Source organism: Monodon monoceros, unplaced genomic scaffold (assembly GCF_005190385.1).
Source record: "Monodon monoceros isolate NGI ecotype Baffin Bay Population unplaced genomic scaffold, NGI_Narwhal_1 Super_Scaffold_22, whole genome shotgun sequence".
NCBI classification, from domain to species: domain Eukaryota; kingdom Metazoa; phylum Chordata; class Mammalia; order Artiodactyla; family Monodontidae; genus Monodon; species Monodon monoceros.
Window position 1 is genome coordinate 99,648,688 of NW_021703779.1, and position 14,313 is coordinate 99,663,000.

Consider the following 14,313-nt stretch of genomic DNA (forward strand, 5'->3'; position numbering starts at 1 on the left):
GAGGGCCCCCGGAGCACTGCTGGGAAGATGCAACAAGCCATGCATCCGGCTCCAGAAGGAGGGGGAGTTCTTGGGGAGGCCCCCAAGAGGCTTGGAGCAGGGGCCACTGTTCAGGAAGGCAGATCCCGGCTGGCCCCTGTAGCCAGGCCCGAGCCGGAGGGCACTGCGGCCTGCAGAGGCGTGTCGGAAGGGGAGGCCCCGCATATTAGAGTGCCCAGCAGCCGCACCCCGCATTATTTCCTTCACTAAGTTACACTCGGGCTCAGCCGTGGAGCTGAGGGAGTGGGGAGCAGGCCCCTGAGGGGCAGCCTCCAAGCCAAGCTGCCAGGAGCACCTGTCCTAAGGCACGGAGAGGAGGCAGCCCTCCTCCCACCTCTTTTCTTTTTCCTCCCTCTTCCCCAGGATGCACCTCTCCTACCCCTTAGGGTTTCTCTCCCAGGGCAGTTGGGCTTGGACCCTGAGGAGCCCTAAAACTTCTTATGCTATTTCAAGACGTGGCGAAGGGGCTGAGCCCACCGGAGCCAAAGCGTTTGCGCAGGCCCTGGTTAGCCCTCCAAAGGGCGGTCTGCTTCGCGGGGAGGGGCACAGTTCTAGTTCCAGCTTTGCTACTAGCTACCTTTGAGGTCTTGGAGAGATCACATGCCTTGGCTCACTTGGGCCTCTTCTGATAAATGATCAGTGAGTGTAGGTGGTCGCTCAGCCGGTAAGATGGACTAGGTCTCTGCTTGACAGACCAGTTACCAGGAAGGTCCATCCAGGCAGGTCCTGAAACCTGGTTAGTATGTGCTCAAATGGGGGTTCTTGCTACATTTGGTACCTCCTCCAATACAGTGGTGGGGCTGGGAGAGAGGGAGGCAGAGGCACAGTGGTTGAGAATTTGGGCTTCAGTATCAGTCAGTCCCAGGCTCAAAACTTGATTCCACAATCTCTTATTATTTTGGGCGAGTCATTTCTCTGGATCTCAGTTTTATCTCCTTGAAAATGGGCTTCAGAACAGTTGCCTACCTAGTAGGGCTATAGATGAGATAGTCCTTTTAAAACCCTTCACATGACAATGAAAACCCACGAAGCAGTTAGCTGGTGTTATGAACGATAGCAGCATCAAGAGGTGGATAAGAATGGGATTGAATGCTCATGTTTTCTTCCAGGCACACTTCAGAAAAGCGCAAGCCTTAGCCACCCTAGGCAAGGTGGAGGAAGCACTAAGGGAGTTTCTATATTGTGTGTCCCTCGATGGAAAGAACAAAAGAGCAAGAGCTGAAGCCCAAAGGGTGAGTTGAGATGACATCAGGTCCAGCTGCCCAGTGGGCCCCCACCCCTCTGTCTTCTCCGGGGTGGGGGGAGTGAGGGAACTGCCCTTCCTGGGATTGGGGGTCCTGAGTGGGTGGCTCCCTGGGTTGAGGGGACAGGAGCGAGACACAAGTGCCAACTGATGGCCCGGAAGCACCATCCTTTTGGCGTGTACAATCAGATCGAGCAGTTCCTGCATTTCTGTAGGAGCTGGTGAGGGATGTTCTTGCTTCTTTGACTCGGGGTTTGGGTTGTCAGTGGGAAACAAACAAAACAAAATAAAACCAAATAAGTTAACATGGGGATGGAGGCCCCCTGAGGAGATTCTGGCTGTTGGCAAGAGGTCCTGTGTGTGAGGCTGCCCGCAGTTGTAGAACTTTTCTTTAGCTAAGTCACAGCTTCACCAGTCACACAGGGCAGCCAGCTCCTCAGAAGGGATGTTGGGTCCCATCTGCCCTGCCATATGCAGAACTCCAACCTTCAGCTCCTTTGCTAGAAATAAAACACATACAGAATATAAGTCAAGGACTATTACAATACATGCAAACAGTCATTCCAACCCTTGAGTCCTGGGAGAATGTGGATGTTACTGTTTAAATACTGGGCGCATTAGTGAAGGCTCAAGCATCCTCAATTCGTGGACTTCGTTGCTTACTGTTCTGCAATGTATTCTCACGGTCTGGCTAACTGGCCTGGAAGTTGGATGTTAACAATCAGTGGCGGCCTCTGCTCTCCCACTCCCTATTCACCGCCACTCCCCAAGTGCCTCTGTCCCAGTACAGTTTGGCAGAGCTGTGGATGAAGAAAGGGCGCAAGAGACAGGAGTGGTTTCTGAAGGCCCCAGAAAGGAATCTTTAGCAAAATCAATGAACTAGGGGAAGCTGAGCTCTGGACGCTATGCCTCTCACAGAAGGTTTCTTTTCCGGGAAGTTGCTTTGGCCTGGTTAGTCAGAGCGCTGGTGGCAGAGAATTGCTCCAAGCCGTGGACCCTTTCCCAAATCTTAACTGCACTCCATAGTGTGAGTAATAATAATAATAGCTAACATTTATTGAGCGTTTCCTGTGCACCCCACACTGTGCTATGGGCTTTATGGGGAAGATATAATTTAATTTCCCCAGTGGCCCTATGAGGGTAGGTACTATTATTTATGCCCATGTTACAGATGAGACAGATGAGGAAGCTGAGGCTTGGTGACTTTCCTGAGGTCACACACCTAGTGATTGGTGAAAGAGCAATCAAACCCAACTCCACCTGCTTCCGGAGTCTGCCTTGTGAGCTGCTCCACCATCCTGCTGTCCCAGGAGGCCTTGTCAGGAGTCTCAGCACCCACTGCTGGGGCTGGGGGGAGAGCAGCAATGGAATTATCCGGGTCTGGGATGGATGGACAAAGGCGATTAGAAGAGCCTTGACTTTTGGGGACAGAGTGTGCAAAGGCCAAAAGAGGCAGGTGTTGGGCTCAGGAGTGAGTGGTTCCTTTATTCTCATTTGTCCATTTCCCAGTTGGCCTGAGAGGCTCTGGTATCATCAGTTGGGTTGATCTCTCTTTACAGCCCGATTTTACAGACCACCTAGTGTCATTTCCACAGCTGCCTTAGCGGGGCAGGGGAACACACTGTGCTAAGCTCTGAGACCCAAAGAGGCATAAGCCACAGTGTCAGTCCTCAAGGACCTACCTTACAATCTTGCACTTGTTATATAGTGTAATATAAATTTCAGACAATACAAGCGAGCATTTGCCTGTGACGAGTGTTCCAGAGTTCTGAAGCTGGGGTGAGTATTTAGAGGCGAATTTCCACTGAGTGTGGCGAGGGCATGGCAGTTACTTAAGAACACTGAGGACCTCCGCTGTGCTTATTTACTGGATTGTTCCCATTCCAGGGATAAAGGTATGACAGAGATGGTCCAGGCTCACTTGGGATTAATTAGCTGCCTTAGCCACTCACAGGCCTGGGTTTCTTTTTAATGTTTGTATTTACCTCAGATTCTTTTTTGCCCTCTTGAGCCATTTGGGCCTTTCAAAGGCAGACACTGAAGTGGAATTGACTTCCATTCGTATGTGGAATGCTCATTCCCACTGAGAGTGACCCCAAATTTTGTTTTCCAAAGGCACTGAGAAGGCCTAGTCTATCTTAGGTATTAAAGGAAGAAGGTCAGAGCTGCTGTTACTTCTGCTTTGTTTCCTTCGAGTTCCCCCTCTGCCTCTCTTTCCCTCTCACCGCACTCTACCCTTTTATCCCTGTACCTTGGGATGCCCTATGGCTGATACTGTTCTTTTTGGGAGAATTCCAGGGAGATTGCTTCAGAAGTGGGTTGGTCCTGGTGGGCCACTCGGGAGGAGCCTCTGAAAGGTGGCATTTATGGCCCTGGTCGCTGTGAGTACCTCCCCACCTCACTCCTTTACCAACTCCTAGCTGGGAGGAGATAGAGGCATCTGTCTGAAGACTTTGGGTCTGAACCCTAGGCCTCTCCCTGGGCCCTGGGATGGCTAGTGTCTTAATTCAGTTCCATCCAGTGTGATGAGTATTTATTGGACATCTGTCACGTGCCCTCCAGAAGGTGACCATCTGGTTAGAGAGAAAGACTTACATCTGCAACGCAATTTGAGGCTAACACAAGACTGTGTAGTGTAAGGTGCTGTCTTATGGTGCAGTCGAGAACACAGAAGGACAGGAGAGATCAGGGAGGCTGGGGGAGTAGGGGAAGGTAGTGCTGGAGCTGAGCCTTGAGGGATGAGCAGGGCTTGGCTATGTGGAAAGTGCTGGCATCAGAAGGAACATCATGAAGGAACTGCTGGGGCCCAGCAAAAGAGCAAATCAAACCAGAGAGAGTTTGGTCAGAGTTTCGGTCAGATTCTCCTGATGAGTTAATACCCTATTACCCAGAACAAAGGGTGGAGCGCCCTTTAGTGGGTCTCCATGGCAAACTTGTGAATATGTTTTAGAAGTGAGTGACCTGCCTTCCTGTGTTGTGTTACGCATGATAGATACATACGTACGCTGATAATTGGCGCTTTCACAGGGGAGAACTGAAACAAGGATGTGGGCAGCTGATGGCGCAGCGTCCGCGCGACCGCACATCTTTGTCTCGCGGTCCCTTCTGGGTCTTCTACCTGCCCCCGCACCACTGCCCCCAGCTTATCAATTGCAAAGGAAGCCAGCCATAGACTGGAACCGGCCTGCCCCCGGTCCTTGAAGATACCTGACATTCTCTGGAAAGTGAAGGCCAGAAACGGGGAGGAGAGACTAGGAGAAGAGGAAGGAAGGTTGGGTTCTGCTTTTCCGGACATTTCACTGCTGAAGGGAATTCATGATCCGGGGCTGATGGAGGAGGGAGCAAAACGGGCAGGGTGGGAAGAAGTAGCGAGGAACCTCGATGACATTTGTCACCTTCTACCCATGGGGGTGTCGCCGACACGACTCCAGGTCCCCCAGCTGATGTTTCTCTCCCGTCTTCACCTCTGCCTCTTTCCTCCTAGGTAGGTTTTGAAATCCCCCTGCAGATATTTCTATGGAATGGCAGCAGCGGAGTGGTGGTTTGTACCTCTGGCTAGGGTGACAAAGGCATCTGTAGTGCCTTTTCAACATCCAGATTCTCGGGCCACACTTCAGACCTGGGGGAGCCGGGCATGGGAACTTAGAACCTGGACTTTCCCTAAGCTCCCCAGGCAATTCCGATGCGCTGAAGTGAGGACCCCTACCCCACTGTGTCGGGGTCTCTGGTCCAAGGCTTCCTCCCTAGAGTTTGGCCCCGCAAGCTGTGCCCTTTGCCCCTTCCTCCCCCCACCCTTCACCCAAGCACCTGTAGAAACTTAAGTAGTGAAGTCTTCTGTTTTATGTCACAGCTTCTCCTTAGTTTCTTTTCACCATCATTCCCGGGGGCTTCTCAGGAACATTCTCCCGATATCCTGAAGCTGTTGGCACCTCACCCTAGATTAAAGGAACACGTAGAGTCATTGGCTACTGAAGGCACCAGCCATAATCTACCAAAGTTGTCACAGGTAAAACTCCACTCACCCAGCTCGCTCGTGACTCTTCGTTTGGCTGTTTTGTGGGCAAACATGGGGAGTGAGCCCTCACTCTCCTACCTCATTCGGTTCCCGAGAGAGAAGAAATGGAGTCGCTCATGGCTGCGTTCTTTGCTAGAAGGCTATTTCCTAAAGATGAAATTGGATTTTAGGCGGGGGCCCGGGGTTGATGATTTATTACGTTCAGTTTTCAGTTCTTGGTCGGATCCAGCTGAAAGAGAGAGTTGACAGAACTAGAAAGGATCTGGCCCACTTCCCCTGGAGCCCTTCAGTCGGGGTGGCTTTATCAGCTTAGGGGCGGAGCCTGGGAAGAGGGCCTGACAGCCCCTCCTTTCCTGCTTTTTGTTTGTGCAAGCTGCTCCCAGCTAAGTTCCTTGTGCAAAGACAACTCCATTTGATCCCCAAGGGGAGGTAATTTCATATTCCTGCACCGTGTCTTACACGTAAGTAGACTTCCAATACATATTTGGAGCGGGGGAGAGGGAAGCGACCTAGGAAGTCGCAGGTATTTGAGTCTTTGAAAACGATGGTCTCCAGGCCCTAGCTTTCCCAGCAGAGGGCAAGTGGGCAGAGGCTGGGACTCAGAAGGGCAGACGTGAAGGCAGAGTTGAGCTCTGAGGGTCTAGGCACCTCGGGACCTCTGCCTGCCCACCATCTGTGATCCGTGTTCCTCCCCTGTATGTGAGCCCTGGGGTCTCTGTGGCTTCTTGGATTCTCTGACAGGTGAGAATCTTACATCTCCCTGACTTCTTTCCCCGCTCTGGAGAATGAATAAAATGCAGGTGTACCTGACTCAAAAAAGGGTGGGGGGGCAGAACTTAGAGTATCTCCTGAAATCAAAGCACCCCTAGTGCATCTCAATACGTGTTTGAGATCATTATTACAGGATTGAGAGCCCTAACACTGAACCAAAGTCCCTGGAGTGACTTCTAATGGCAGCTCAATCTGAAATGAAGAAAAGTAGCACCCCTGGCTTTCCCATGTGAGCCCGCTGGGGAGCAGGGATTGGGTTTCCACCCAAACTTTGCCTTGCAAAGCGGTGTACCGTGTAGACTATGCCTGGGGCTCGTGGAAAGGATGCGGCAGTGCCATAGTGCTGAAAAAACCCCTGAACTCCCCAGGTTAGGGACTCAGAAAACCCACATCCTTTTTCTCCGTACCTCATCATTTTCTCCCAGCTGTGCACTGCCCATTTTTCATCTATCTACCAATTTTTTTGGTTGGAGTTGGAGGGGAGAAAACAGCATGAGCGTTTTGACCCATGTGCTGTGGATGTGGAGTAGAGAGGGGGTCTCTAGGTAAACCTGCATAAACACCTTGTCATTGGATTTGTTTTTTTCTAGATCCTTCTCCTGGACAAAAATTCTTTAAAAGTCTAGAGACATTATGGATCGTTTTGCCAAATGATCTTGTCTCTTTTTCAGACTTCTCACCCAAAATCTAGTGAAAAGACTGATTTGTCCCTAGTTTGTTTGACCAGTATAACACATAGCTCTGGAGCGTGAGGGCACTCGGCAGGCCTGTGAACACACCTGTGCCAGAGCCTTCCCGAAAGTTCTTTGGGAGCTGGGTGTGGGGCTCGAGGAGGGCCCGGAATGGCAGTGAGGGTGAGAGGAAGTACTGAGTGGCTGGATGTACCCTGGCTGTACTGCATGCCTTGGTTTCCCCCAGGTAGTGACTGGGGACTGATTTGGAGGGGAGCGGGGCCTGGCACTGCACTTGCCATTCCCCCCTTCAGCGCGGCCCAAAGACTCTCTCCCCACACGCCTTTCTGTCCTTGCCTCGGACAGAGGTTCCTCCGCTCCGCCCCAGCTGGGCCTGCCTGTACCCTGTGACCGCCCATCAGTTAAGCTACACGTCCTCTAGATGATCAACACTGTGCGGTATCTTCTCATTGTGCCCCTGGGGAGAAGTATCAGAGGACGACGTTGGTCGTGAGTAGATCCTGATGTTCGGCTCTTCCTTTCCAGGAAACGCTGGAGCGCCCACATTGTTCTGGTCAGGAGACGGCAGCAGCCGGGGGGCACAGAGGCAGCCCGGTGAACCTCGTGCCGGTGCAAGGGGACAGGCAGCAAGACGGCCCCGAAGACCAGGACGGAGCGGAGGAGGCGGGGGCCGCTGCCTCTCCCCAAGCTGCCTCCAGCAAGACCGGCAAATGCCAGGGGAAGAAAAGGAAGCGCTGCCAAATCGAACCCCAAGACCCCGAGGTGCCTAGGAAAGCGTCTAAGGCAGGTGCGGACTCTCCCCGGGGGGCAAGCGGCTCGGAGGAGGGCCCGGCTCACCAGTATGTGGAGGTCCCTCACCCTCCACGGGAGGGCTCCGCAGCTCTGCACGGGGCCCAGCTCTCAGCTCTGCCGCCTCCGGGGTGCCTGTGGGGCTTCTGTGAGAGCACTGCGTCCAGTAGTGACATCTCATGCCCTCGATGGTGTCACCTCCTTCCAGGCCAGCCTCTGGCTACTCCCATCCCCATTCCGGGAACGTAGGACGAGGGCAGCGCGATCAGGCCTCACTCCGCTCCTTCCCAGTCGTGTTCCCGTAGGCAGGCATCTGAGAAGCGGCAGCCGCAGCTTGATACCTTTCCCAGAGCGGCTGGCAGTGCCAAGATTCAGTGTCAGCTCTGAAGGCCTGGCTCAGTCCGCGGAGTTGCTGCCGCCGCCGCTTGTTGAGTGAGGCACCTGTTGCATTTGAAGGAAGCCCCCAGGGCTCCGGACGGTCCCTGACTTGCGCGTCTCTTTATGGGACTGTTGGAAGCCCGTGAGCGCCTGTTTCAGGGTACCCCATTCTCAGTGGCTCACGTGGCCACTAAATCAATTCTCTGGGAGGTGGTGAGAGTGGCAGGCTGAAAAAATAATTGGGTTCTTTTGCCTCAGAAGTGCTGTTTGTGAAACCAAGGTTGGTTCAGCTCTGACTTCTGCTCTCTAAACCACAGATCCTCCCACTGCTCCGGGGGCCAAACCTGCTCTCAGTGTTCCACTCGCATCTTTTGACGCCTCTGACCTTGAATGCTCCCTCTGTATGAGGTATGTGATGTGTACTGTCACTGCCTGAGTGTTCTTCCCCTCTGGTGTCGGGACTTGTCTGCTAGTGAACTACTGCTTGGTTGGTTAGCACGGAAAAGCGTGGTTCTAACAAAATGGAAATCACGCCGTTAACTGTCACACGGGCTAGCTTGTGTCCCTTGCTTACAGAATGCATTCCCCGCACTCCTGACTTGGAAATACCTAGAGAGTGGGAAGGAAACGGTCTACTCAGAGGTCACAGACTGATGGCACACAGGCTGGATGTCTTCTGTTCGGCCTTCACGGGATTTGGGGGCTTGTGAATGTTTTGAGACAGGACACGCACTCCAGTTGGTCACGGCCCCCCTCCCATGGCCACTGCCTTACACCTGCCTTCCTCTCACATTTGCTTTGCTTTCCGGGCGCCTTGTAGGCGTTTAAGTTTGTGACCCTGGAACTAATCTCAACTGGCTACTTGATCAAGGTCTCAAAGCTCAAGGGCCAGTGTCAGCACCACAGGCCTATTGTTTGGAAGCCAAGAGAGGGCCTGGCTAGTTTTTGTTCTGTGCCCTGCACAGTAGTCAGTAGTGGGCATGTACCACTTGGCCAAGCGTCTCTCCTCCACCCACTGCCACGTCATCTCTACTTTCTCAGACCTCTGGATACACAAATTATCCACATGCCTGCCCACCCTCCAACATACACAAAAAGGAAACTGCAACAGTAGTGATCTGTGCAAAGAAATGACTTTCACTTGTTTCATTTCACAGCTGTGGCTTCGTGGCTAAGAGGAGCTGCTCCAAAGCCAGGGTGCCTGGGTTTCAACCGAGGCTCTGCCACTTACTGGCTGTTTGACCTGGAGCAGGTGACTTTCTCTGCCACTGTTTTCTCATGAGTAAAATAGAGAACAGTAGTACCTGCTCTATGGGCTTGTTATGATTGAGAAAATCTATTTAAGACACTTAGAATAGTGCTTGACATATAGTAAGTACTCAATAAATGTTAACTTTTTTTCCTAGACCAGAGGTTCTTTAACTTTAGGTCCATGGACCCCTGAGGGGGTTCTATCTGTGGATTCTAATAGATCTAAGAATTCCCTGCAGTTATATGTAAAAGTGTGTGTGTGTGTGTGTCTGTGTGCGTGTGTGTGAGTTTTCCAGGACGAGGTCCACAGCTTTCAGTCGATTCTCAAGTGTGCCTTATTCCCCCCAAAAGAGCTTTAAAAGGAGGCTGAGATATTTGCACAAAAGTTGTTAAGATGGTTGAACCAAGAGAAGAGAGGTCAAGAAAAATCTTTCGGTCCACCACACAGATGGATCCAGCCAGCGGAGGCTCCTCAGAGGTTTTCTTGCCCTTTACAAGCACATATGCCTTCCATGTCAATCCCAGGCATACTCGGAATGACTTTTCTTGTCCTCTGAATAAAAATGAGTAAGGTAGCCATTACCCGAACATATACTTTTTCTCTCTCTTAAAAAAATTAGAGTTGTCAGATTTGCTCATAAGCTCAGACAGACTCGATAAAGAAGGTAGCAGCAAGCCTTCCATACACTGTCTGAGTTTAGGTGGAGTGGGCGAGGGTAGGATGGGCTGTATAACCAGTTCCCCCTCCCCCTCACAACAACATAGCAGGTGGGTCGTGCCGTTTGTCTGCTTGTCTTCCAAGCAGACAAATGGGCCTCCACAGGTAATAACGCCTTTGTGGCTCTCAGCCCGCGATGTGAGCCGTGGTCCTTCAGATGTCAGACTTTGATAGACTTGATTCAGCTCACTCAGAAAGCCTGGGTCTTTGGTGTACTTATCCTTCTTAACACTCCTCCCGGCATCCCCGGGACGCAGAATCAAACACGCAGACTCATCCTGTTTGTGTTTTCCCTGAGGGCTAAGAATCCTGAGGTTGAAGTTCTTTTGTTCCCTTTCCTCTGCTTTTCTCCCTTTCATCTTGTTTGTCCCTGATCTCAACAGGGAGCTTCAGAGAAGGGTTAGAAATTTGGTCCAAGAAATAAACACCAAGAGGATAAGACCCCCTTCTAGTTGGCTCGCTCTGAGTTTAAAAGCCATTATTTCCCTTATCCTGCCCCTCTGTTCTAAATGAGACTTCAAAGCAAAAACCCATCTTTGCCTGGAGAAGTTATTGTATGGGCTGGTAAGTTACGGGGGCCGGGGGTGGGGGGGGTGGGACTCTAGCTGCTTTATGGTGAAAAGAAGCCTGCCAGGTCTAGAGAACGTTTCTGATGGCAAGGCTCTTACAACTGTAGCCCTAGTTCAAAAGCATGTAGATCCCCTTCCAACAGGGCTTGTCTCCAAGTCAGAAATCACATATTGACAGAGGCCATTTCAAATATATGCTTTAGCTTGAATTATTGCAGTCTTGGAAAAGCTCCTGTTTCTACCTCTCTTCAGTGTTTTTCTTTTTTAAATTGTTATTAGGATTATTATTACGTTCCGTTATGGCCCTCATGTGTCTTTGGTGGAGAGGGTTTAAGGGTAGATATTTTCAAACAATCTGCCGGGTCATGAAACTATAGACATTTGTACCTCCTGTGCAGGCTTCTAGAATGAAATCCAGTGGCCGTGGTGCTGCATCGGTAGAAGACAAGTTAGAGTGTGAATTTATTTGTTCTGATTCTAGAGGGAAAGTCCAGAGGGGCTTATAAATTCCTCAGGGAGAATGGTGGAGAGAGTGAATGGAACAGCTGTTGGAGGGTGAGCTAGTGAGAAACTTTCCAGTCTCCATTCCGAGTTTCCCTTGCTGGATCCCTTGCTGGACGGGGAGAGCTGTGCTGAGGGAAGTCACTCTCTGCCCCTCAGTCTTTAGTGAGTGCAGATCCTCCCTTGGGATTTACCTGCTCCAGATATCCTAGCCCTGGGGGCCACCTCTGGGGCTGCTGTGGAGCAGGACTTTTGGGGTGACAAGGATATTTTGAGATGTGGAGCAAGAATGTTTGATATTTGAACCAGTTACCTAATGGCCCAGTGACCTCTTTGTCAATTGAAATGAAAAGCTTTATATTTAACCTAGTTTTAGCTGCTCAGTTCACTTTCTCTCTCTCTCTCTCTCCCTCTCTCTCTCTCTCTCTCTCTCTCTCTCTCTCTCTCTCTCTCTCTCTCTCTCCCTCCCCCTGCCCCCTCCCTCCTCCTCATTCCCTCTTTGCTCTCATTTGATAGCAGCAAAAGAGCACAATACAAGGATGTAACTGGTGGGAAAAGATAGCTATTTCCAGACAAGCCAAACATCTTATCCGGGCTGACATCTAACTGAAAGCATTTATTATTACTGTTGTTTACTCCATCACTGTGACAATGTAAAATGCTTTCTTGTGAGAAAATCTGGCCCTACTCTGATTTATAAATGCCCCCCTGAAGTGTTTTCCGAAATCATTACCTAAACTGGTAAATAAAAGGGAGAGGGATTTGAGTATATATCTATTTCTAGCTCTATCTACATAGAGAGAGTTTCTCTCTCTCTGGCAGTGGGGAGAAGGAAGGGAGAGAGACAGAGGGAGAGAGGAAAGGGTGTGTGTGTGAGTGTGTGCATCTACGTGTACATGGATGGTATGTGTTCTAGATATAGATGAACACAACAGTCGTGGCTGTGTCATGTAGTGGAGAAGGAAGATGGGCTTGTGACTCACATGTGACTTAGAATCCCAAGCCCTGCTACTTATTAGCTAGCTGTGTGACCTTGCGCAAGTTCTTTAACTTGTCTGAGTCCTAATTTCCTCAATAGTAAAATGGAGCTAGTCCAATTATTGCCTGTGACTGTATAAAGTTAATTTATATGAAAAACAGTATTGTACACATCCAGGATAGCGAGAGAAATATATTCCATCTGTCCCCAGTCACTTTACTCAGTCAGCCTGAATATAGAAGTGGGTTGAGTATTGAAAGATGATATATTCTAAGCATCTGAACCTTGAATTATTTCAAAGCAATAATTATGCAGCATCTGTGGCAGCATTCTTGTTTGTGACCACTGAGATCAGGAGCATTTTAATCATAGCTCTTGCTAAGAGTTGCTGTATCCTTCTGTGTCTGTTTCATTCATCTGCTCATTAATTGTCAGTATTTATTGCAATTAATTGGCCAGCTATACCATTATTATTTGTATGTGGATTACATTCTTCAATGAACAAAAGGCTTGAAATTCTCAAGAAAAATAGTTTTGCAGATACAGATTCATCAGTCAGTCTTCATCATTAGCGTCGTCAAGTAATGTATAAAAAGCATTCAGATTCATAGGTCTCAAATTACTGAGGAAATGAGATCATCTGCTTTGGCTGCTTCTAGGAGTTAGATCACAGCAGTAGTTCCCAAAATCAGCCTGCAAATCTCAATTTTGAAAAACACTTTAAATTGTGAAATAGACACAGTGGGAAAGTATGTAAAAATATGAATATATTCTCTTAACAAAATATTGTAAAGAGGATACTCATGGAACCCCTCTCAGCCCAAGAAATAAAACATTGCCAGGACTCCAGAAGCTGCCCGTGTGCCCCTTCCAAATCATGGCACCCCCCCCAACACTGAAACCACTATCTTGACACCCTTGTATGTATCTCTAAACTGTGTAATTTCGTTTTTCCTATTTTTAAAAAAGCTTCATAGAAGTTGAATTATCCAGAACGGATTCTTTTTTTGTGGCTTCTTTTCCTCAGGATGAAGATTTATCCATGTTATTCCATGTAGGTGAAGTTCGTTCATTTTCATTAGTGTATAGTGTCCCATTGTATGAGTCAACCAAAATCAGTTATATTCTGGATGGATATTTGGGTTGTTTCTAGTTTAGGGCTATTATGGACAACGTTACTATGAACAGTTTTTATGTCTGCTGGTGCGTATATAACTCTTTGCCCAGTTTTGATTGGGTTATCTCTCTTTTTCTTACTGACTTGTAGGAGCTCTATGTATGTTCTACATATAAGTCCTTTGTTAGTCACGTGTGCTGCAGATATCTTCTCCCGCTCTGGCTTGCCTTTTTGCTCTCTTAATGGCACCTTTCGACGCGCTAACAAGTTCTTAAGTTTAATGCAGTAGCAATGATCAATCTTTTCATTTACAGTTAGCTTTCTCGTGTGTGTGTCCTGTTTAAGAAATCTTCCCCCCCCCCCCGAGGTCAGAAAGATGTTCTATCTTGTCTTCTAAAAGCTGTACTGTTTGCCTTTCACATTTATTTTTACAGCCCACATGGAATTGCTTTTTGTGTATGGTGTGAGAGGCAGTCCAACTTCTTTGCCCCCTCTGGATAGCCAACTATCCCAGATAGCATTATTGAGAATGCTATTTATGTATTGAAAATCCTCCCTCTGCTTTGAAGTGCCACACTTGTCATAAATCAAGAATCTGGGTCTCGGTCTATTTCTGGGTTTTCTTTTCTATTCCACGGATCTATTTGTCCTTGTGCTAGTCTTACTCTGTTTTAATCACTATATAGTAAGTTCTGATGTCTGGTAGAGCATGTCCTCCTACATTGCTGCTATTCAAAAGTGCCTCAGCTCTTCTTGGCCCTTTGCCTTGCCTTATAAAGTTTAGAAATCAACTTGCCAAGTTCCACAAAAACAAACAAACAAGTAAAATAACCCATTGGGGTTTTTATTGGGACTCAGTTAGGTCTTCTTTACTTTCTTTCAATGAAATGTTTACAGTTTCTTTCAATAGACGTCTCATAAACTTTTGTTAGATTTATTCCTGGGCACTCAATTTTCAAAAGCAATTGTAAATGTCATCTTTTCAAAAATGTATTCTCTCATGCTTGTTGCTGGTATATAGAGCTACAATTGAATGGTGTGTGTGTGTGTGTGTGTGTGTGTGTGTGTGTGTATGTGTATTTCTCTAGCTTCTTTGCTAATTCTATCAATTCTTATTAATTCTAATAATCATTCTATAGATTCTTTTAGATTTTCTAAGTTCATCATCGTACCATTTGTGAATAACAACAGATTTGTTTTTTCCCCTTTTAAGTCCTCAAACTTTTTTTCTCCTTGCCTTAGTACACTGGT

At 48.7% G+C, this 14,313-nt stretch overlaps 1 protein-coding gene across 5 annotated transcripts in view; it reads left to right on the top strand.

The window, feature by feature from the left end:
- Positions 1-14,313, top strand: part of LONRF3 (LON peptidase N-terminal domain and ring finger 3) — a 37,719-nt gene that overhangs the window by 5,535 nt on the left and 17,871 nt on the right. For 4 of the 5 annotated variants that reach the window (XM_029241454.1, XM_029241455.1, XM_029241456.1 and 1 more), the window contains exons 3-5: positions 1,149-1,271; positions 7,286-7,547; positions 8,245-8,335. In XM_029241454.1, coding sequence (XP_029097287.1) covers positions 1,149-1,271; positions 7,286-7,547; positions 8,245-8,335 — 476 coding nt within the window. The remainder of the gene's footprint in view (positions 1-1,148; positions 1,272-7,285; positions 7,548-8,244; positions 8,336-14,313) is intronic. The other variant, XM_029241459.1, reaches the window with a different exon arrangement.